Source organism: Mustela erminea, chromosome 3 (genome assembly GCF_009829155.1).
Source record: "Mustela erminea isolate mMusErm1 chromosome 3, mMusErm1.Pri, whole genome shotgun sequence".
Taxonomy (NCBI): Eukaryota; Metazoa; Chordata; class Mammalia; order Carnivora; family Mustelidae; genus Mustela; species Mustela erminea.
Window position 1 is genome coordinate 130,997,200 of NC_045616.1, and position 25,401 is coordinate 131,022,600.

The 25,401-nt window shown below is 43.3% G+C and overlaps 1 protein-coding gene across 3 annotated transcripts in view; it reads right to left on the reverse strand.

Moving 5' to 3' along the window:
- GHR (growth hormone receptor) overlaps nt 1-25,141 on the reverse strand; it is a 258,372-nt gene extending 233,231 nt beyond the window's left edge. Inside the window, exon 1 of one of the 3 annotated variants that reach the window (XM_032337498.1) lies at nt 24,923-25,141. Coding sequence is in view for 1 of the 3 variants with exons in the window: in XM_032337496.1 (XP_032193387.1) it covers nt 24,159-24,171 (13 nt within the window). In the remaining 2 variants the exon portion in view is untranslated. Of the gene's footprint in view, nt 1-24,158; nt 24,886-24,922 lie in introns of those variants that run through there. The other 2 variants (XM_032337495.1, XM_032337496.1) reach the window with 2 other exon arrangements.
- Between the last annotated feature and the right edge of the window lie 260 nt (nt 25,142-25,401).

Below are 25,401 nucleotides of genomic sequence, written 5' to 3' on the forward strand. Positions count from 1 at the left end.
AAGGTGGGTTTCCTGGGCAGTTCTGCCTCCCGTGGCAACTGTGGTTTCTGTCCACAGCGAGCCTGCTGGTATCTGCAGCTCTTTTACTTTCACTTCAGTTAGGAATCTCATATGTTGGCCCCATTTTGAGTCTCTCTTGTAAAAGAAAAATACTGTAAGCTCTCACTTACACATGGAATCTGAAAAAGTCCAACTCATAGAAACAGAGTAAATTGGTGGTTACCAGGGGGTCTGGGAGGTGGGTGAAGAGAGGAGATAGTCACCAAAGGGTAAAAACTTTCAGTTATAAGATGAGTAAGTCCTAGAGACCTAACGTACAGCATGGACTACAGCTAACGATACTGTAGTACATACTTGAAAATCGCTAATAGAGTAAATCTTAAATGCTGTCATCACACACACAACACACACACACACACACACGTAACTATATGAGGGGATGGATGTATTAACCACCCTTAATGTAGTTATTATATATGTGTGTATTACTGATACATGATATACACATCAGGTCATCTCAGTGTGTACCTGAAGCTTACACAATGTTGTTTGTTAATTATATCTCAATAAAAACCTTAAAATACATTAAAACAAACTAATAAAAAAATTGGCTCCCTTCCTTAAAGTACACGGAGCTTTAGTCAGACGCTCCTTGTTCGGAACGGTAGGTGACATATGGGTAAATGCTGAACTGAGTACATTTTTCAAATCAGAAGACAGACACCATAGGCAACCTCTGTTAATATTTACCCAAGGCTCTTTTGCTGTGATTTACATTAGGAGACATCAGGAACATTTTCACAAAACTCCCCACCAGAGATTGGAGGAAACAGAAAAGCCCACTCATGTCAAGTTAATAAATTAAGAAACATTTTTTTTGAAACCCACCACATCTTTTCCCGAGCAGGACACACTCCTACTGTTCTTCCAGGACACAGAGCTGACTGTGGGTGCTCTCAGGGTGGGGGAATCTTCTAGGGACACTGCCACGCACCAACAATATAGAGTTCAATGGTGGCACAATTCTGACAATGATTCTGACTTTTGACTGATCGATTTTTCTATTTCCTGGGCTTTAAAAGATACCACAGTTCTCTCACTACAGGCATCAGCAATCATGTTGCCTTTTGAAACCTGTCTCATCAGACCAAGCCTCGTTTAGCCTGAGAGCACCCAACAAACTTTATCAAATACGGAACAAATCCATTAATTACTAATTAGCGAATGCCCACTGTGGGCTCACTGCCTAGCACATGGCTAAGCGTGTGGAAGAAATGCGAGAAAGTCAAGGATATGACGACAGATCATAAAGAGACTTTACACATTTGGTCCCTTCCTTTAATTTTCTCAGCAAGAACTTAACGAAGAGCTCACCACGTGCAAGGTGCCCCAGGGAGGCTGCTGGGAGCTTGCAACATCGATCCTGGAGGCAGGCCACGGAAGGCGAGACAATGCCCACAACCAGCTCACGTGAGAGTCTCAGTAACTGTGCCAACGACATGCTAGGGAAAGGAAAAAGGAGCTTGTCGCTGGAAAGGCGACAGAGAGGGGCATGGGGAAGGGTCAGAGCAGATGCTGTGGGGTTTTGCAGCAATTGAGCTCAGCCTCCAAGGAGGAGAATGAGAGAATGCAAACATGGGAGAGAGCAGGGCTGTGGTGGAGGGGACGATATGCACAGGCAGAAATGAAGGAGAGATGTGGAGGGCAAACGGGGTAGTTCCGTTTGAAGCTCAGTTGGGCTGGGGTAGGTTGGGGTAGTATCACAGGGCTGAGTACCAGGCTAAGGGATCGGAAAGTCCATCCACAAGCTTGTTAGATGATTTTTGAGAAAGTGAGTGGATGAACAACATTCACAATTATTTGGCAGCTTGTGAGACAGAATTGAAGGAAGCTACAGAAGGACCGCCGTGGCTGTTGGTCCTGCTCCAATCCAGGTGTATGAGCTGGAAACAGCAGTGAACCTTCTGGTTAATGTTTACAGCTACTGCCAAATTGAGATCTCCTAACTGCTGTGGTGTCTTGTTTCACAAGGCTCTGGCTTCAAACACATCTCTATGAAGTCACCTGTCACTGGCCCTGAGCAGTATGCATGCTTTTGATGCACATGGAGCTACTCTAAGTGGTGTGAAACAGTGCCGAAAAATATGTACAGAAAAATGCTCACCGTCTCAAAGAAGACCAGACTTGTGGTACAGCATCTATACTCTGCATAGCCCCCAACATACACAGTGTTTCTACAAATGACACACTGGATGGAATTCACTTCTGTTGTTGAATCCAGAGAAGACAGTACTATAACTCTGGTGTGATGGTTAAAGTTTGTGTTAACCTGACAGGGCCACAGCACCCAGATAGAAGGATCCCCCACTTTTCCAAAGTTCCCATTAATACCATTAATTTCATTAATACCATTAATACCATTAATTTCACTTTTGTGAAAAGACCTACATTTGCCCTTGTTCTCACCAATGGAAGGAAATCCGAAGAGGATTTTTGCTTTTACAAGAATAGGGGAAAAGTGAGAATACAGTGTTTAGCTGGCCATTTCCAAGGCAGTGCACACCCCAAACAGTGAGGGTGATCCTTCACTGGGAGCTATACTCAGTATCTCAGCTATAAGCCACCAAGGCTGTGAAGTGTATCTGTGAGCTTCTGTGCTTAACCTTGATTTCTTTCGTGCACCTATTAGCAAGATATGTCCTACGGGATTAGAAAAGCCTAAAAGAGGTTATTCTGGGGACACTTAAAAAATTTTCCATATAAATTAATGATAGCTGCTTCTTTATTTTATGCCATTTTAGTGTACAAAGGTTTTTACAGGAATGCTCTACTTTCAGATAGTGGGAGAAACCTGTATGTGGCCAAACATAATTCTGTTTCTGTGAGGGTGTTTTTGAATGAGATTAACATTCAAATCAGTAGACTCTGAGTAAAAGTAGATTTCTCTCTGTAATGTGGTGGGCCTTATCTCATCAGTTGATGGGCCGAACAGAAGAAAAGACTGACCTGCTCTGAACAAGAGGGAATTTTGCAACAGACAGCCTTGAGAACTGAACTGTAGCATTAGTTCTTCTCTGCCAGCCTATTAGCCTACCCTGTAAATTTTGGAGTTGCTAGCTTCCATAATTGTGTGAGCTAATTCCTTAAAATTAATCTCTTTACACACACACACACACACAAACACACACACACACTGGTTCTATTTCTCTGGAGAACTCTGCTAACATACTGGTAAAACATACTATTATTTTTATGTAACTCCATTGCTACCTGAATATTCTTATGATGGTCTTCTCTAGGAGATGACCTTGATCTGTATAGTGGCCGTCTATTTGACAAGAGAAAAACAGAGATAAGGTTTCTGGACAGAAGCACCTAGCAGTGATGATTCTTGTCACTGAATTCAGGTAAAAACCTTAACAAACCTTCACAGTGATTTCAACGAGTAGAATTCTCAATTGTTCCAAGATGAGTAGATTGTAAGAGAGCCACCAAGATCAAGAATCTGGGCTAACACAGGGCCAACCAGGCCCCAAACAGGACCTGTGCCACACACTCAGACCTCTGCAGCCAGACACTGTCTGTGCCAAGCGAGCCACGAGGTGCCCCTCCAAAGAGACTATAGTCCACAATTAGTCATCATGCTTCTCCATCTAGTTCCCATCAGCCAAATCTCAAAGCCTCTAGCCCAGGTAATTCATCCTGACTTATACCATCATCCCCATAATAAACTTTCTTCTTAGCCTAGGACATCAAATATCACAGAGAATGAGCAAGAAGGCAAGGGTTATGACTTCAATTTGTAAAGAAGGGAAGACGTAGTTTCAGTCTCTTTGTTTATTTTAAAGGCACAATTCTTCGCTTCCTCTTTTCTGGGTTTTCATGGAATTCACACTGCTAGTATCTTTTGCCATCCTGGGCTTCATAACAATTACATCGGCATGGGAGGTCCTTTTTCAAAAAAGCACCGGAATCACCTGAGGAGCTGTAAATAATCTAGGGGTCCCACTCCCAGAAACTTGTATGTAATTGGTGTGGGATGCTGAGTCCTGTTCTGGCCCCTGACTTCTGCTCCTACATCACCTTTAATCAACCACCAACCACTCTCACTACGACCTTCACACAGCTCTCACCTCCCTCCCTCTCCTGTTTCCTTTTTGCTTAACTGGCTTTGATTCCTGATTGATCATTTCATGGCTCCCTTGCTGCTGCCATCTTCCCATCATCCCTCTGTGTCAAAGCCCTAGGCCTAGATGATCCCACTTCCTCTGTACCTGTGGAACTGTGGAACACCTGCAGAAAGGGTCATGTATACTGTCCCACTCTCAACAGTGGTACCAGCCTGAATTTGTGATCATCAACCTCAACCAGGCTTCCAAGTAAGGACCAGAAATCCTATTAAGCGTTACTAATGTATTCCCTTTCCCGTGCTAGCTTTTTCTCTCCTCTTCAAATATCTGAAATTCTCTCCTTTCTTTTCCAGTGCCTCATCTCCTTCCTCTCTCACACCTGACTACCTTCCAAAGCCGATAGAGGCCATCGGACAGAAACCTTTAATTTTCAGCGACCACACCTCGGCACGCACACACATCCCTCATCCTTCTCTCCCAGGACAGAGGGCCTGGAACCCTTTCTCCTCTCTAATTACTCCCATGTGCTCTGGACCCAATCGCTCCTATCTTCCCAGGAACCCTGCATGATTAAGTATCCATCTTCTCTATCTCCAAGCCTCCCCATTGCTTTTTTCCATCAACCTTTAAACATACTTGAATCCCCACCTTCAGAAAATCGTCCCTTAACTGTTTCCTTCTCCAGTTAATGCTCTGTCCTTTCGACTCCCTTGACAGTCAAATGTCATTTTTTTTTAAGTTTTTATTATTTGACAGAGAGAGTGAGAGAGAGAGAGAGAGAGCACGTACAAGCAGGGGGAGCGGCAGGTAGAGGGAGAGGGAGAAGCAGGCTTCCGCTGAGCAGGGATCTTGATGCAGGGCTCCACGGGGGGCTCGATTCCAGGACCCCAGGATCACAACCTGAGTCAAAGGCAGACACTTAACCCACTGAGTCACCCAGGCACCCCGAGAGTCGAATGTCTTGAGTTACCTCTATCTGTTGTCTCCTCTGCTTCCCACCCATTCTCCAGGGTGCTTCACTCTGGTCTCTGCCTCTGCCACTGCACCAGGATAGCTCTCCTTAAAGTCCTGTAAGACGTCTACTCTACTAATACAAAGGACATTTGCTGGACTTTCACTTTAACCTTATCAGCATTGAAACTGTTCTCTTTCCTTGGCCTCTCAGATGACATTCTATCATCTACTCTGTCACATTTTTCACTCTTATTTGCCAACTTCTCCTTTACTTAACCTTTAAATGTTGAAGTATATTAGGGCTCAAAGCATGCCTTCTACTCTGATTCCATGACCCCCTCTGTGATCTTTTTTGTGGCTTCAAGACTGTGTGTAAACCACTAACTTCCAAATATCTCCAGATACCTCCTCAGATTAAGGACCCAAGACTATGTTTCCCTGTGGATGTCTTAAAATGGCCTCCATTCAAGATTTCCCCAAACTAAGCTACTTTCTCAATCTATACCTGGTGTCCTTCCAGTGTTGCCTATTCACATTAAGAAGCCTGACACCGGGGAGTTGGTCATGATATCCCTCACCCAGTAATATCTAAGTCAGCACTAAGTCCCATCTACTCTACTTCATAAATAATGGTAAATCTATTGACCATAAATAATGACAAATCTAGTTACTTCTTTCCATCTCTCCCATCACCACAGTGGGCCAAGCTACCAACACCTCTTCCTGATATAATCTATCTCCCTAGATGTCTCTTTCTATTCCTCCTCCATTCATTCTTCATAATAGAGCCAGGTGACCTCCTTAAAATGCAGACTGATGATGTCACCCCCTTGCTTCAAGACCTTCTATGGTTTTCTGTTGCTCTTTTGATACATAAGGAAAGTAACACAGTCTGCAACATCATGTAAGATATAGCCCCTTCTCTGGCCCCTTCTTAGATCATGCTCCTTCTTAATCTCTGAACTCTGATCACACTGTGTTCAGTTCTCAAAAGTACCAGGTATCTTCCTGACTCCTGTTCCCTCTGCCCAGATTGCGCTTCCATCCCCTCCCCTCAACACACGCTTCTACTCTTGTAGATTTCAATGGTCTTCTTTCAAAAGCCTTCCCTAACCACCAAGCCCTAAACAGATCAAGCTGCCTTATACTTTGATTTCATGTAATTTAAGACCAGTTTTTAATTATACTTGGTTTATGTCTTTTTCCATCCTAGACCATGAACTCCGGTAGGAAAGAGGTTACTTCTGGGTTGTTTATCAGAGTATTCTAGAGACCAGTCCAAAATTCCAGGAAAGTGTAGATTAAATTAACGAGTGAACCTGTGAGTAGGTGAGCATGTGAATGAATGATGTGGGGCTAGATTTTTGCACTCAGGCTATCGATATTCCTCTTTATCTTCCCCTGCAGCACAAACCCATGAATCAAGGTCAAGCATATACTATCAAGTTCAGTTCAATATAAAAAGTGGTTCTGAGAACACCGGATATAAACTGTGTGGAGGGAAAAAACACGGAAAGGGAAGGACTCGGAGAGACTGATCTGCATACTCCAGCTTAGTCAAGGAAAAACCAGCATCTCTACCTTATTTTCATTCTGAATACCAAATAAGAACTAGTCTTACCTATTTCATGAATGGATTCCTTGACTCACTTAGCTCGTTTTATAAATATATAGGAAAAAAATAACTTCCACATAACTTTTTAAAGGACAATCAACTAGAATCTTCTGTAAGGACTTAGCGTACTCCAAATTCAGTACCTCTGCATACACTAAAACCAATACTAATATACCTCCCTCCAGCTTTCAGAGTCCATCTTTAAATAAGTTCATAGTACTATATCCCCAAGTCTTAAATAAATTCCTGGTCTTGAGCTCAAAAGATATTAATCAAAGTCCAAGTCATTTATTAAACTGCAAGTGGCCATAAAGTAGAGTTAATGCAATTTGTCAGGCAGAGCAAACCAAGAAACGACTTGACCTCTGAGCTTTTAGGACCCTCTTTGAAAAACTGGGTAAAATCACCAGGGAAGAGGTTAAAATTCAACTTTGCTTTATGTCCCTCTTTAAATCATGTGAAGTGCAAGCATGGTCCTGACAATTTACGATGATGAGTGATAACTTACCAAACAGAATACTTCCTGAGTTTTCCCATAAGGATTTTTTAAAGTTCAAAATGAACGTTACATTGGCAATGTAATTATTATAAATAGCCTTCCTCTTTAAATCATGGATTTTTTAAAGCAGCTGCTATTTGAATTACAAAATCCCAAATCCCAGAGAAGTCATTGTAATGATTATGTTAATTGGGTACTAATATTTTACTGCTTGTATTCAGCAGCCTGTTTTCCCTCCCCTGGAAAATTCCTCCTAGCTGTGTATTTCAAAATTTAAGATTTAATGAAATGAAGACAATTTCTTATTTATTTTTATTTTTTTACGATTTTATTTATTTATTTGTCAGAGAGCGAGTGCTGGCAGGGGGTGGGGGTGGTAACAGCAGGCAGAGGGAAAAGCAGGCTTCCCTGCTGAGCAGGGAGCCTGAGGTAGGACTTCGTCCCAAGACCATGGATCATGACCCAAGCCAAAGGCAGACGCTCAACCAACTGGGCCACCCAGGCCTCCCAAGACAACCTCTTTTATAAAAAATAATTAAGACAGTGTTAGGCGGCCTTAGTTATCCACTGCTACATAACAAATTAGCAGCTTGGAACAACAAATTTTTATTATCTTACAGTCTAGGGCAGGGATCTGGCAGGGGTTTAGCTGGGTTGTTCTGGCTCAAGGTCTTTCATGAGACTGCAGTCAAGCTGTTGAGGGGAGGGGCTACAATCATTCTGCAGGGGGACCGGGCCTGAAGGCTCCACCTCCAAGGTCATTCTCATGGTGGTGGTTGTCAAGATGCTTTAGCTTCATAGTAGCTGCTGGCCTGGGAACCTAAGCTCTTCATTCCACACTGGCTGTGGGTCTGCCTTGCTTCCCTTCCATCTGGGTCTCTCCACAGGGCAGCTCAAAACATGGCAAATGCTTTCTGTCAGACTGAATGATCCAAAAGACGGAGCGACCAAGACAGAAAGCACGATGTCTCTGAAGGAGGTAGTCTCCAAAGCTGCACGTCTTCACCTCCACTTGACTCTGTTAGAAATGAGCCGTGAAGTTTAGCCTCTTGAAAAACTTGTGAATGGTTTTAAAACCTTCCCATAGTGTGGTTAGAATGATTAGAAGCATGGGAGTTAGAGACCTTTGGAGTCTTGTCTGTGCTGCTTGCCAGCAGTGGGTCCTTGCACAAATTAATGAAACTAGGCCACATTTCCACCAAATGTAGAATTTGGTGGCTCATAAGCGTTTTATGTGGGGTTAAACAATATAACATGGAAAAGAAAACTGTAGAGCCCCTGATGGTGGTAAGAACTTCCTTAACGCTGCCCCAACACCAGTGATGGGTGAAGCAAACTACTGCATGCCCACGAAGCAGAGAACAGGCAGTCCTTTCCCGTGGAGGAGCTTATAGTCCAGGAACTTGAAAGTAAATCCAAACGTGTACATATAACAGCTAATGAGATTTTCCTTCTAGTAATCGGAGGGCTTTGCAAAAAGAAGCAGTCAGAAAAGCAGATTCCATCTAAGGAAATTGATAAGGTGTTAAAAACATTTTTGAGGGCTTGCTCTTTTAAAGAAGAGAGGCAGTTTCTTCAAGTTCAACTTTTTCAGTGTGTCAAAGCCTGGCATCTTGCAGGGGTGGAGGCTTGTGGTGCAGCCGGCCTGACACACTCTTCCGGAGACCCCGAGAGCCGGGGGGAGCTGGTTGAGTTCAGCGGGCCAGCCTGCATGAACAGACTATGCCTGTAATTGCTTATACAGAGGGTCAAAGGTCACATGCCACATAACCCATCACATAAACCCATGCCAACTTAAAGCAGCCATTTAAGTCAAGAAAACAGTCTGACACACAGGTCCTGAAAGATCATGTTTTTTCTCCTTCAAAAACGTGCAATGCTCTAAACATTAGAGCCTGAAGGCATTACTGTTCGGTCAACCCCCGCTTATTTCTTCTTAAAAAAAAAAGAGCCCATTTTTACATGATTGTCCCTTTGTATCTTCTTAGAAGTCAGATTTCATAGTGAGCCAATAATTTGTGTTTTACACAGATTGTGTTATTAGATACTAACTCTAGGCTTCCAACAACTTGTAATCAAAGTAAAAATAAACAAAAACCCTTAAAGCATATTCTTTTCTCAATGTAGAATTAGAGGTTAGAGAAATTTCAGCATTGGTTAGCCCAGATATTCATGTTGTTTATCTTCCCAGAGTCAAAGCCCAAATAATTTATAAGAATTTTTCCTTCTGGATTTCATGTCCTGAGTTCTAAGGCAGCCTAGACAAATTTTCAGTTGGGCCACTGCAAGTATAAAGATTAGTCAAATATTTCACTGAATGTTCCATATCCCTGATATAATACTAAAAAACAAACAAACAAAAAACAAAAACAAAAAAAACCCTAATTATGGAAAGACAGAGAAATGGAGGTCAACTCTCCAAACTCAAACACATTGTAGGATAATACAATATTTTAGCTATTACACAACATCAATGCCCCACTCTTTAGAGACGCTTGCTTCCAAACCTGTTACTACTAGCCCTATATCAAACTTCATTATTGGAGTATGGGTGACTTTCTGCAGAGCTCTGCGGTCAATGTATGTGGCTATCAAGAGAATAGGTTTCACAATAGTTAGGTAGGCTTTGAAAAAATTTACAGATCCCAGGCTGATGCTTCAGCCAGCTGACTCTGAAATACACCATGCACCCATATCCATTGTGGTTTGGGAATACAGACTTGTGGAAGACCACATGCCTGGGAGAATGGCACCCGGCAGTGCTAGGCAAGCAGAGAAGAATGGTAGAAACTGAATACGGAGGAGTAAGAGTGTAGGCTCTGAAGGCAGAAGACATGTTTTTCATCTCAGTGGTGTCATTTACCACCTGCAGAGCCTGGGACAAGGAGCTTAGCTGTCCCGAGTCCAACAGTCTCAAGGCTCCGTGATTCAGTCAGCAGAATTAACTACAACATGCACACACAATGCGGGGCACACTGGAAAGGCTGGGTCATGTCTGATTCCGGGGTCCACCTCCACATTTAATGATCAGGATACATGCTGAAAATCCAATTTCCTCCAAGTCATCACACCGTTATGGGTATTTCTCGGCTAACTGATGGAGACTAAGCTACACATAGGTCTATGGAATACAGTTTTGTTCTTATTGTTGTTTTGATACATTTGTTTTGAGAACATAACCTTGTCTAATATGATATTGGATGTTGTCCATGTCATCGTATTTTTCACTTAACCTATAATTATAGTTACAAAGTTTAACCATTATAGTTACAAAGACTACTTCAACATGAGAAGGCCCTAATACCAGAGTGTATGCGCAGTATTTAAATATCGTAGGGGCACCTGGTCAGCCCATGCAGTTAAGCATAGGACTCCGGATTTTGGTTCAGGTCATGATTTCAGGGTTGTGAGACTGAGCCCCAAGACTGGGTCCCCACCCAGCACAGAGATTCTTCAGATTCTCTCTCTCCCTCTGCCCTTCTGCCCCCCTAAAAAATAATAAAAATAAAAAATAAAATAAAAAGTGTAAAACTAAATGCAATGTGAAATTCTGAATTGAATCCTGGAATAGAATAAGTACATTAGTTGAAACAAAATATGAATAAAGTCTGGACTTTAGTTAAAAGTTTGGTACTAATATTTGTTTCTTAGTTTTGATAAATATGCCAGGGTTATGGGAATTAACATTAGGGGGAAATGGGCAAGGAATATTCCGGAACTCTACAATTTTTCTTTGCAAATTTCTGTTAACCTGAAATTAGTCCAAATAAAAAGTATATTTGAAAAATATCACACTGTATTATTCAGTGTAAGCTGCCTGCCCCCTTCCCAGCCACATCCCCTCACCTCTACTTTGCCCTAATTCCTAACTGCTAGCACCAGGTGTTTCTTTTCCTGAGAGTTCCTTCTTATCTGAAGACTAAATGCTTTGCCCTCTCCAGCATGAATGACCAGGAACTGATGTCTGGTGGAAGCTGGTGGGTGACTGACTATTCAGACCTTTGAATCCTGGAATGAGAGGACTCTGAGATATATTTGCCTGGGCTCCCAAAGTCTCTCTGGGAAAATAAAAAACTCCAGTTGCCAAAGGAACTTGCCTTCATTGGCTCCTTTCCCTTTCTTATTTCACTTTCCTAAATAAACTTTTACCTGCATTCTTATCCTACAGTCTGCTTCTGGGAGAAATCTAAACCAAAACGTTATTGTTAATTGTGTCTACTGACAAAGTGGCTACTCGATATATCAGTGCTAAGGTAATTTATAGGAAGATAGTATAGCTGTCCTGGATTATCTTTGGTCCCTGGAAAGAACGCCTCACTCCATAGCATGAGGAAAGTCACCAAATTATAAATATGCTAGGAACTAGCACATGATAGCCACACATTTTTGGATGTGTGAAAGAGAAATGTTTGGAAGAATGCTAAAAAGCTTCGATTAACTACTAAAAGGCATTCATTCATGTATTTAACCAAAAGTAACTAAGGATTTTATATGGGATATAAAGTGATCAAGACAAAAAGATTCCTACTATAAAGTTTGTATTTTGTTGGTGGAAATGGACAAACAACAGGAAAATAAATTAATAAACAAGCTAATACCATATAATGATAAGTGATAAGTGATGTCAAAACAAAACAGGATCATATGTAGAATGACCTCACTGGGGGAAGGTTACTCTATTAGACTGGGATCAGAGGGGTCCTGTCCTTTCTAAGAAGGTGACATTTGAGCTGGGGCCTGAATGACAAGAGAGAAAGCATCCTCTGAAGATAGATACACACACACACACACACACACACACACACACACACACTGATTTTACTTTGTTGGATCTCCCCCACCAACATAACACATAGTCAGGCCTGAAGAGTACAGAGTTCTCGCATAAAGTATTCTCTCTCTTTGCCCATAAAACACAGACTCTATAGTCACCAGAAAATAGGAGGCTTACTTGATAGATATGCATGCTAAAGTACTTATATTTACAAACAAAAAGACAAGATGTCTGGGGATCACTTTAAAGTACTTGGGGACAGCAGCAGCATGGAAAGATGAAACAAAATTGGCAAAATGCTGATGACTCTAGAAGACGAAACTGATAAATTACTGAACACTACATCTGAAACTAATGAAATTAATAAGCTGGCTAGTTGAATTTAAATAAATTAAATAAATTTTTAAAAAATTTTTAAAAAGAAGCTGAAGAGGAATGGGTCCCTGAGGCTCGAAATACTATTCTCTTTATTTTGTATGTACTTAAAATTTCCCATAATAAAGAGTTTTTAAAAATAAAGCATATATTTCGAAAAGATGGAGAATCCCAAAGGCCACAGGAATTCCACTTCCCCAAATATTCATCAGCAAATTAGAGAGGGTGGAGCAGGAATGGGCTAGTGGAATCATAAAGGTATAAGGAAAACCTCTGACTTAGAAATGAGAAAGGTTACTGGATATCCTTTCAATGGAATGCTGAGGCCCCTGGGATTAGCTGATCCTATGGGGATCAAAGCCTTTGTCTTTGAGGAGGCTATTTTTCACTTGGAGGAGTCAGAAGTTAACTTACAGAAATGAGCCATAAAAATAATTTTTGTCCATGTGGTGCAAGTCAGTTGTGTCCATTGCAATGTAATCGATTACTGTCCTAAGAATGGACAGATTGGATTCTGAAATTCTCTTCAACATTCCTTTATATACATTTGTGGTTCTCTGAGTTCTCCTTTGAAGTGGCTAGAATATTTTTTCAAGTTACTTCATTAATTAATATCCGTATGATTTTTACATCTGTTCATTTTATATCTGTAGGAGAATCATCATTTTACCTCTTTGGAGGTGCCAACAATGGGAAAGTGTGCACCTAGAGTGTGTCAAAGTCTGGATATTTCCTCAAAGTCAAGGACTGAAACACCCTCAGGATTTTGTGTGCATTCCTCCAGGTTTTTGTATCTTGTACCACATCACCATAGGCTGTTCTTTACCCACAAGGACTTTTACCACAACACGACCCCTCCAACTGGCCAACCTTCAATTCTCCCTGAACTTACAGACAGTATCACCTTGCCTAATGAGGGTCTCCCAACACTGGCAGAAATCTCCCGGACAAACACATATATCCAGAAATAATTTAATATTGACTTTCAAATCCAAGTTTCAGAAGCCACCAGTAACCGATGTGGGTGTACGTGTCATTTCTGTTGTGCGGTAATAGTCTAGGCACACTGCCAGGGAAGCCGGGATTAGAGAAACTAATCTCTGGCCAGTAGTACTCTTCTGAAGGAGGGACATTTCAATAGTTCAAAAAAAGAAACACTTCAAGGACTCATTGAAGCCCTAAATTTGGGTGATTGGGGAAAGGAGAAGAGGGGGAAAAAAGCAGCAGTTGATATCAAGCGATCTTTTATGGGTAAAGGTATCAAGTCCCTGGGCACACAGCCTCTCAGAAGGGTGTGCACAGAAGTCCTCTCTTTCTGCAGCATCCAACATGGGCCAGTCATTGTTTTGACTTACTTACACTATAACAGCTTGGTTTTTTTTTTTCTCTCTCTCTCTTTCTTATTATGTTCAATTAGCCACCATATAGTACATCATTTGTTTTAGATGTAGTGTTCAGTGATTCATTACTTGCATTTAACACCCAATGCTCATCACAACACATGCCCTCCTTAATACCCACCTCCCAGTTCCCCCTCCCTCCCACTCCCGTCCCTCTGAAACCCTCAGTTTGTTTCCCAGGGTCCAAAGTCTCTCATGGGTCATCTCCCGCTCTGATTTCCCCCCTTTCAGATTTCCCTCCCTCCCCCTATGGTCCTCTGTGTTATCCTTATGTTCTACATATGAGTGAAACCGTATGATAATTGTCTTTCTCTGCTTGACTTATTTCACTTAGCATAATCCCCTCCAGTTCCACCCACATGGGTGCAAATAGTGGGTATTCATCCTTTCTGATGGCTGAGTAATATTCCATTGTATATATGGACCACATCTTCCTTATCCATTCGTCTGTTGAACGACATCTCAGCTCCTTCCACAGTTTGGCTATGTGGAGCTACCTGATGACCCGCCAATTGTGCTACTAGGTATTTAACCCAAAGATATAGAAATAGTGAAAAGAAGGGGTATATGTACCCCAATGTTCATACAACAGCTTTGTAATGTAAGAATCAGTATCCCCATTTTGCAGATAAAGCTCAGAGAGTTTAATTAACTTGCTGAGAGACGTAAAGGTAGAAAAGGGCAAAGCTGGCTTCAGACCCCATCAGACAAGCTCAGATTGTGTGATTTCAAAGCCTGTTCCATCCCCTTTCCAGAATGCTGACCTATCTGTAAACTATCACAGTGGCTGATGGGGTAGAGGGCATCTGCTGGCCCTGATTCACAGGCAAGTCTCAATGTGTTCCCAGTGAAAAGAACTAGTCAGGTGTCATTTGCCTCGGTTCACAACCCACCCACTCAGGTAGTTAACACAGCTAACTGTCAGCCTCACATATGGACGACAGAAGTAAATAACACACTTTTCTATGGTTAAAGTCAAAGCTTGTGGGTGGCAATATGGTTTAGCAGAAAGTCCTGGAAAGAATGCTAGACAAGGTAGGTTATAAACCTGTCACTGTCGTGGTGAAGCTTTAATCCTAGAGAAATCTTGTCACTTCTCAGTGACTACCATTCCTCACCTATAAATAAAATAAGGATCAGTTTTCAGCAGCAGTCCACTGGTGTTTGAAGACATATAATTCTTCCATTTGTAGGGCTGCTCCTGGCATTACAGAAATTAAGCATCCTTGACTCTGAGTGCTAAAAAAGCCTGTAATTCCTTTTTTTAAAATTCCAGTTAACATACAGTGTTATACTAGTTTCAACAACACCGTGACTCAACACTTCCATACAACACCTGGTGCACATCACAACAAGCCCGCTTCCTCCTTAATCCTGACCCACCTCCCTTCTGGTAACCACCAGACTGTTCTCTATAGTTAAGAGTCTGTTTCTTGGTTTCCTTCTCTTTCTCTTCTTTTCCCTCTTTCCTCAATTGTTTTGTTTCTTAAACCCCACACGCGAGTGAAATCATGTATCTGTCTTTGACTTATTTCACTTAGCATAATGCATAATACTCTCTAGCTCCCTCCAGGTCTTTGCAAATGGCTAAATAATAATCCATTATAGATCCAGATATATAAATATATAGATAAAACCTCACATCTTCTTTATCCACTTATCAGTCGATGGATCCTTGGGCTGTTTCCATAATTTGGCTATTGTAGACAGTGCTGCTACAGACCTCAGGTATATGTGTCCCTTTGAACTAGCGTTTTTATATTCTTTGGGTAAATACCAAGCAGTGCAATCACTGGGTTGCAGGGTAGATCTATTTTTAACTTTTTGGGGAACCTCCATACTGTTTCCCACAGTGACTGCACCAGGGTGCATTCCCACCAGCAGTGCAAGAGGGTTCCCCTTTCTCCACATCCCTACTTGCTGTTTCTTGTGTTGTTGACATTAGCCACACTGACAGGTGTGAGGTGATCTCTCATTGCAGTTTTGATTTGCCTTTCCCTGATGATCAGAGATGTTGAGCATCTTTTCATGTGTCTGTTGGCCATCTGGGTATCTTCTGGGGAAAAATGTCTATTCACGTCTTCTGTCTAGAACTTTTTTTAGTCCCTGTAATGATCATATTTCCAAATACCCCTAGGCACAGCCTAGCCGAGAGTCAGTGCCTTTTTTGAGAAACACTGATGGATGATTGCAAGTTCCATAAGGCCCTCTAACTACTGGGCCCAAACTGTCCTTATAGCATGTGGCAGGGAAGTGGTGGTAAAGGAGGGAATCACAGGCCAGTTCTACCATTGCAGGGTCCAATTAAGATCATGTTCTTGAAAGGAAGCCATACTGTTGGTATCTTTTATTGATCTCCTGGAGTACTATTAAAGAAATTTTCAAATTGAATTTATATAATGTTCATATAAGATAAGTATGCAGAAGCATTCTGCAACAGTCACCCCCTTCCTTCCAGCAAGGACTAGGTTTAGGGTGGCCATCCCAATAGTCCCACCCTAAGGAGAGATGTATATACAGCATGAATGATAAGCAACGAAGAAGCCTTCTAGTGTAAAACAAATCCGCTGCCTGGTCCACCCTCCCTACTCCCTTGAGCCCCAGTGAGCTCCAGATATGTCTCCTGGTGCTCAGTTCCTAACCTTCTCACACAAAACATCGAGCTATCAAAAAAACAAAAATAAAACAAAACAAAAAACCATATTTAAAGTACTGGCTCAGAAGCCACTTTGCCCATAAGCTCTTGCCCCAAATACTTCAGCCCAAACAGATCTCCCTTCTCTCAAAATAAATATAGCATTTGCGGTCTGTAATTGAATTTTTCATTAAATTGTATAATTGTCTACTGTTCCTTAATCGCACAACAAACATTATTAGTGTTGCCTTCCTAGCTTGAGTGCTAGCTCCCAAAGTCAAGGGTCATGTCTTATACTACTTTTATATTCCCCAGAGTGTCTAGCACATTCCTGGGAACACAGTAATGACTCAATAAATATGTGTTCTGTCTTTGATTTTTCACAGTGATCCCAAAAATACCACTAGCTTGGCCAAACTTACATCCTGCAGGCTAATAAAAAATTTTATTTATTCAGCATCTTTTCCCAAGTAGTTTTCAAAGTACTTTTCAGATGACTTTCCTAATTCTCACATACCCTACATGTACTATACGGAATAAACACACTAAAGTTTGTAGGACAAAGGCAAAGAGAATTAAAATTGTCTGCTCTTTGATGAGGGACATACTCAGAGCTGGCAAACTGGGTATGTCTCCCAAAGCCCACTAAGTCCCACGGAAAAAAATTTCAGTATGTCTCCATCTTGTTTCAGGTACTAAAAACTTCTTGACTTTGCCAAACCCTGAACAGGATCCATCTGAGAAATCGGGTAATCAAGTCTGGGTGTTATCACTAATTTAAGGAGAATAATACCAAATTTGCATTTCGAGCTTAGATTCTAGTTGGCACCTGACTCCATCCAGATCCTTCTCCAACCCCACCCCCCAGCTCGCCACATCCATCTTCTCAACACTTCCATTTCTCTGTTTAACGCCGAACTAAGGTCATGAAAAAATATTTATTAAATAACTTTTCTATGACAAGCAAAGCACCTTTGTGCCAATGTCTCTAAAGGAAATAAGACGCTATGCTGGGAGCTAATATAAAAGAAATCATTCCGGGCGCCTGGGTGGCTCAGTGGGTTAAGCCGCTGCCTTCGGCTCAGGTCATGATCTCAGGGTCCTGGGATCGAGTCCCGCATCGGGCTCTCTGCTCCGCAGGGAGCCTGCTTCCTCCTCTCTCTCTCTCTCTGGCTGCCTCTCTGCCTACTTGTGATCTCTCTCTGTCAAATAAATAAAATCTTTAAAAAAAAAAAAAAAAAAAAAAAAAAGAAATCATTCCTCTTCACTCTCGCTCCACTTTCTGTAATCTTCCTGACTCGCAGGGCATCAAAGTGGTATCTTTTCTTCATTCATCATCATCTTGCCCAAGGATTCTGGTATCTTCTTCTACCCCTAGGGCAAGAAGCCGCCCATCGGGGCTCTGTCTTCAGTACTCTTTTCATAATTTATCATTCGCATTGGCTTTCCAAGACCGTTTTTCACTTTGCTGTGCCAAATTGAGGTTTTCTGGGATAACGATAACGTAGCTTGCAGGTGTCTGAAGAAGCAGCAAATAGGGTGAATTAGGATCACAGGCCATCATCCTGACCAGGGACAAAGGCTGCCTGGCCAGGGGCAGTCAGAACTGGAAGACCGGCGGAAGCTTATGACCAGCCATCGCCAAAGTTGAGATGAACCATTTAGTGCCTCACTGGTAGCACCTTTTGTTTCAATAAGCACGTGGGGAGAGAACTCTGGATGTCTATTTTGTAATGGCCACATTCTACTTTTTTTTTGGTACAGCAACCCAAAGGAAAAAAGATAGCTACGGTGCCTAATATATAATAAAGTACATTTCTTAAGAAAGAAAAAAAATGAATTTTCCTTTGGACCAGTGACTTTATGGTAGGAACAGAGTTCCCTTAGTTCTTTAAAGTTTTTAAATAATATACTTTAAAAATTTAATTTTGTAAACTGAGAAAATAATCAAGGAGGAGTTACTAGAGCAAATGTCTAGCCCAGCAGGCCGTCCACCATAAGTAAGTACATAACAACGCCTATTCCATTTGCAAACTCCTCTGGTGTTCTAGGGCTGAACGAGGGCTCTCTCAGAGTATTCTCTGCCACCTGTGTCAAGTCTCCGTGAAGTGAGCATTTTCCCTGGGATATCCTTTTCACTTAGAAGCCCAGCCAGCTGGAGATAGACTTGTTTATGTTTAAACAAATTCACAATCTAAGAAGTATAATTCATTGGGATTATAATGGTATTATTCTAAAGAAAACTGACTGAAGTCTTGTCTGTCACAAAAGAAGTGATGCCTAATCAAAGCAGTACACACATCTGGAAGTTTTAAGAACTCTGTAGGAGAAATTATCTACTGATTTTGAAATGGAGCATTTGAAGGTAGGTTTAGATGCTAATTAAAAAAACACAGCCCAACAATTTCTGAGAAAATCACAGCCTTCTTACGAACCATTATTTGGGAAAATTGGTTCCTGACCTAAGGCTTCATTTGCCTCTATTAAAAGGTAGTGAAAAGCACTGACTGAAGAAATAAGTTGAAACTAAACAAGGATCCCTTCTGTCCTTTTAAGAGTCTGGTAAACCTCACAGAATTGTCTTTCCCTTAAAGCGAAAACAACAACAAACAACAAAGAACGAATAAAACCTGCTTCCCAAAAACTTTCTGCTTTGGACGATGATGAGCTAGTATTGTTTCAGGAAGCACAGCCCTGATTACGCTTTTACCGGTTTTACTTAACTGATTAAAAATATTAACAGTGGGAGAATAAGAAAAGCACACACTATTTCTTGATGCTTATATTAAAAATTGTTATAGCTTGTTAAATAAATGCTCTGAATTAGAGTTCGACTATCCAAAGCACTCCGTGTTAATTAGACTAACACTTTTTTACGACTGCCGTGTTTACAAGCTTTCAGCAAAGAGTGGAAAAACATAAAAATGAATAAAATCTATTTCCCGTTTTGAGGAACTGTTCCTAGCAAGGAAGACAGATATGGAAAAACAGACCAGAAAACTGAAAACAAATGAAATAGGTGTTCCTAGAGAGTTTCAGTTGAAGTCCCAAAGGCGTTGAGAGAAAAGAGAAATTCAATAACTAAATGAACTCAAATCGTGGCCTCCCAAAGAATCCTAAAAGGGCATCTTGTTTATTCCTTGCTTTTGTTTTTGTTCTCTGTTACTGGCATGTAAGAAATACGAAGCTCAGGGAAGTTCAATAGTTAGCAAAAATTACAAGCCCGCAGGCGGCAGAGCTCAAGGGGACCCAAGTTCCCTAACACCAACTTTACTATGGTTTCATATTATGCCATCCTGACTTCAGGGCTTCTTATATCAAAGTAGAACTTTGGTTTGGAAATTACATGTCTAAGTACTTGTCAGTGGGTCTGCCATAACTTTTTTTCCCCAGAGGATGGGGGATGGATAGAAGGTAGAGAGTTGCGAAACGAATTTTTGAACTTTAAAAAAAAATAGGCACTTTATCATTGATTATTTCCTTCCTTTCTAAGAGAACAGAATAAAGTTCAGAAGCAAATGTGATAGACATGGGGATCATAATGCAAGGGGATAAGTGAGGAATCTCACTGCAAACACACACACACAAGGGGGGCAGCATGAACAACGTCATCAAAGGGCACAGACTGTCACTGGCCCCTTGCTCTGACTAAAAGTCCACGTGCACAGGAAGACCTTCAGGTAGACCCAGATGTCAGTCCATATCACAGGTTGGTTTTCTCTCTATGCCAGGAAAAACGGCTCTTTCTTTCACATTCAGCCTTGCTGAGAAAAAACAACATCGTCATCATCGTCAACCATAAACATTTCTTGCAAGAAGACAGAAGATTCTCAGCTGTGGCAAATTCTCAGCTGGTAGCTGGGGAAACATAACTTAGCTGGGAAGCCCCAGACAGGCACATAAAAGGGCAATCCATCGTATCGGGCAGGTGTCTAATGAGCAGTAGAGGCCATAAATGCTACAGGGGCTATGTGTCAATACCTCAGTCCTGGGTGTTAAGCATCATAATTTTCACCAAGGAGAAAAGTGAGTCTCAGAGGAGCTAACACGCACGTTGGTGGTAAAGCTCAAATTCAGACTGAGGTCCAAGGGGCCCCGAAGCTGTTTGTCTTCGAACCACACCCTCCCTCCCCCAACACCCCCACGCCCTGCCTTCTATATACCAGCTTTGCTTCTTTCCTCCAAGAAGGCTAGAACTCGGGGCGCCTGGGTGGCTCAGTGGGTTAAGCCGCTGCCTTCGGCTCAGGTCATGATCTCAGGGTCCTGGGATCGAGTCCCGCATCGGGCTCTCTGCTCAGCAGGGAGCCTGCTTCCCTCTCTCTCTCTGCCTGCCTCTCCATCTACTTGTGATTTCTCTCTGTCAAATAAATAAAAATCTTTAAAAAAAAAAAAAAAAAAAAAAAAAAGAAGGCTAGAACTTGGGCAGTGAAAACCACCACAGCCTGTGTCTGACTTGGATCCAGACACACAACAGGAAGCAAGAACCTGTCTTAGAACCAACGCAGTAATATGTGTGCTTCTGAATTGCCTGCGACACGACGAGCCATTGACCTCCAGAAGAATGGGCTATTGACTCAGTCATGTCCTGTGTATACATCTTCAATCCCAGTCGCCTGAGGAAGCATTTCTGTCAGATGTACTGTCACTTCATTTAGTGCCAGACGGCATATTCTTTGAGACTTGGAGAGGATGAGCCTTCAGTAAATGCCTGATTGCTAGGACTGACTCATGCTTGTGGAAGCAGACACAATAAGCTCCAGGAAAAGAATACCTCGTGGTCCCTACCTGTCTGTGATATTCAACTTCAATTTGCTTGTCTGCAGAACATTCTACATCTGGGTGGTTTTTTTTTTTTTCTTTTATTGGCTTAGTGTTCCTTTGATAGGGGAAAATTAAGTAGTAGGATTACAAGGACTTCACTGTATTGCGCCTTCCATAGATAGATAGGACATTCAGGCATGACAAAAAAAATTTTTTTGTTACTGCAGTACAGATAACATGAAAAATATTCTGAAGGATTATAATGTCTTGACTGTGGATGACTAATCTAAAAAGAGTAAGTTGCTATCTTGTTTACAGCTTTGAAATTAGTGAACTGTGTAATGAGATGGTTAAAATAGCTCATGAATATTAAGCAGCCTGAACAGATGCAGAAAGTCCAGAACTAAGGATTTCACATCTGAGTTTTAGGTGACAAACATGACGAGAGATGTGGCGAATGTAGACTCTGGGGCATGTTGTCAGGGGAGGGAAGGGTAGGACCCCACTGTGGGTGAGAAGAGCTCCAAAGATAAGAAAAAATAATAATAATTCAGGAAGAAGGGGCATAATGTTTGTTTTCAAATATAGCACTTAAAGGGAAGAGAGATTAGATTATTGTGTGTTGCCCCAGCAACTGAACAGTAGGTCAATAGGTACAACAAAATGTTGATTTAGTGCAAAGCAGAACATTCTAATAATGAATCTCTTCTCGAATGGACTGGCCAGCAAGGAAGAAGATTCCCAGCTGATTATTTTCAAGAAGAGGTGGGCTGGCCCATTTACAGAAAGGGCTGCTGAGGTGCACGTTCATGCATCTGCTAGGTACCTCTTAAATTGGTTACCATACTCTTCAACCATTTTATTGGGCACGTTATTAACATTATACCGTTCAAGGTTGAAAAAAAAAAATCCCTTGCCAAAAAGATACCCTCATTGCTTTGTTTACACAATGAGCAGAGGGCTGACTCGAAAGCCTTACCAAGCTTCCATTCTTATCAATTCAACGCTCAGAAAGTGACTGGATGAGTTGAAATCTCTTATTATTTAAATCATTACCACAGAGATTATAGGGTTTTCTCTTTAAAAAAAAAAAAAAAAAGGTGAGGGTTTTATGGACACATGTGAACACCCTAAGTTATTTTCATTATTGACATACTTTTAACTGTTCTCTAAACTAAACCAAGTCCCCATTACTGTGCAATTTACCAGTGGAGTGACCAGAGAAGTTTAATCTTCAGGTTAGCAAATTTAATCAATACAACCCATGCCTGTTTTTCTAAGTTAAACAATTTGCTGTGTCACATTCTCACGGTATCACTCAGATTTACCTTTACATTAACAATGCTTACCCGTAGATAGCCAAAAAGCTCGCCAAGTTAGACCAACTTCAAGATTTGTTTCCATACTGGGGTATTTCATGCACTTGGCAGAAGTACACTGCAACTGGGGCTCCATTTATTACATTATGCTATAAACATTATGTCCTGACCTAATGAAATACTCCACATGATAGTCCCAGAGGTAACCAAGCACCTTAAACATCTGTTCAACACAAGCACCAGAGAGCATAGAGAAGATGCCTAGTATCCATTTTAAGTGGTTTACGATGTGGAGTCTGCTGTTTATGCACTAATAATAGAAAAAACACAGCCCCAAACTCTGCCTAGAACAAATATTTGCAAGGCAGAGTTATGCTCAGTTTGAAAAAAAAAAAAATGCACTGGAAAGTCATGGCTTTGTCACTGCATTTATAGACTTTCATTTCACACCTTTGCCTATTAAGTGTCGGCTTTCCATCTCATTCCGACCAAAACTATAATTTCACTGTGATGTATTTACTCCAAATGAAAAACCGAATGTTGACTCACCACTTCCCTTAGACGTATGTGAATCAAGAAGTTTACAAGGGTGGAAGGAGAAAAAGGATGAGCCGTGCTTAAACCTCAAATAATGTTTTCCAGGGGTCTCTGCCTGAAAACACATCCTTCCAGCATCTGAAGTCCATCTGAAGAAAAACTATAAATAACCAGAGACCCCTTGGAATCTAATATGGGAGCACCAAGCTTTTCTCAAAAGGAAAGAGCATCCCCAATCACAGAAAAGACGGAACCAACAATCCTGTCTACTAAATCATTTTATTTTGCTTCTATCCAGCATTTTAATTTCTGGAAAACATTTCACACTAATTACCTCCAAGGTCTATATACCTTGGCACCCCAGAGAAAAGGACTTGCAGGGTGACCCTGGTGGAAACTAGCCTAGAACACCAACTGCCCACGGCACAGGGGCCACAACATGTATGGAGAAAGGTGAGTGCCTTTCCAGGCACACGTGCCAGGGATTCTAAAGGTAAACACCCCAGAGATCATCTAGTTTCTGGACTGTGCCCAGCGGCACCTCGGGAATCTCAGATCTGCAGCTCCAACTTGGGTCTGGACCTCCAGGGTTCTGTACCTACACATACACCCATGTATTAAAACCGTCGTCCTCATCCCAAGTCTCAGAAGAGTTCCAGGAACCTCCACCTCCAGCCCGCAGCTCCTCAAAGGCAAGGGGTTTAGTGTTTTCAGAGTCCGTGGTATTTAAATCCTATGCAGGACTCCTGCGACTTCCCAACCCTCTGGCCTCCCGTTACCTTTCCCTGTCCCTTCCAAGGTCTCCAGGCTGCACAAACGGGCGGGCGGCACCTCTCCGGCCTCCTCCTCCCGTGCACCTCCTCCCTGCACACCCTACTGGCTCAGGCGCCGACACGCCTCCCCAGGAGCACACACACACGCGCGCGCGCGCACACACACACACACACACAGCGCTCACGTACACCCGTACAGCGCACACACCCGGAGCCAGGTTACCAACTCCCGCAGCCGCGCCGGAGGAGGCGTCCCCACTCGGGTTATACACGAAGCACTCACCCCAAAATAGACTCCCCCACGCACCCGCGAGTGGGTGACCCTGCCGGGCACCCTGCACACGCCGCCAGCAGCCTCTCCCCAGACGCGCGGCTCCCCCACTCACCCGCAGCTCTCATGCCTCGGGCAGTTCTGTCCAAACTTTGAGCCTGGTTGATTTCATAACCACGAGTGTGTCAGGGGCTGAGGGTGCTCGGCTCGCCGCGCCGTCTCTACCCACTCCAGCTCCCGGGGACCGGTGGCCGCGACTCTACTGATCCCAGCTCCGCCGGTGCCAAAGCGTGGCTGCAGTCTGCACAAACGCGCAGAGGGCGGTGCGCTTTGGGGAGGAGCGCGCGGTAGCGACGCGCACAGCCGAACGACCTCCCCTCTCCTCCGGTCGCGCCGCCAGGGACCTCTCCCCGCTCGGCGGCCGCAGCCTCAGCCGTTCCTGCCCCAGCCCGGCTGACGTGGTCAAAGAGCAGCACTCGCAAAACTTTTAGGACTTTAACAATACTGGCTTCAGAGGAAGCCTCTCCAGGCACCGCAAACACTGGTCACAGCAGGCGCCAGCGTGGGATGGTTCGCCTATCGCCCCCAACTCCCTGACGCCCACCACCAAGGTCCACACACACGCGCGCGCACACACACACACACGCATCCATAGCGTGGATCGGGTTACAACAACCCGCCCGCAAACAACTTCTTCGCGAGGAGGAGGAAAGCATAGCCAACCTCCAAGTCCCCCGGGGGGAAAAAAAAAAAGATTCCTGTTAAATACATAAGCCAGAGCCCCACTTTCATAAACAACTGGTCCACTCCCAGGGCCCCAGGCACAAAAGGGGGAAAAGAAGAACACGACTCCCTGAGGGCCCTCCCCCGCTCCAGTACCTCCGAGTCTCGCCTCCGGATAGAGAGTGCGGGTTCGCTGCCGCGCTGGGGCCGAGGGCGCGGGGGCCTCCGGCCTGCGCGGCCCCAGCCCGGAGTCCCCGCCGCCGCCTCGGCTCAGCAGCAGCCGCCGCCACCGCTGCTCCAGCCGCCGCCGCCGCCGCCGCCGCTCCCTAGACCGCCTCCTCTTCCCATGGCTGCGCCCTGCTTGGCAGCTCGCGGGCTGTCAGGCTTGGGGAGGAGGAGGGGGCGGGGTGAAACGGGAAGGGAGGACGGGAGGGGATGGGTGGGAAACGGCGGCCGCCGCTCACCAGGGGTCACGCCGGGCCCGGCCCGCCGCCCCCGCGACCCGGGCTGCAGCGGCGAGGGGAAGCGGGAGTTCGGGGCGACGGGTTCGAGAGCCGCTGCGGAGGCGCGGAGCGCGGTCCGGGCCAGGCATTCCGAGGAGCTGGGATGAAGCGTTCCCCGCGAAGGAGTTGGAG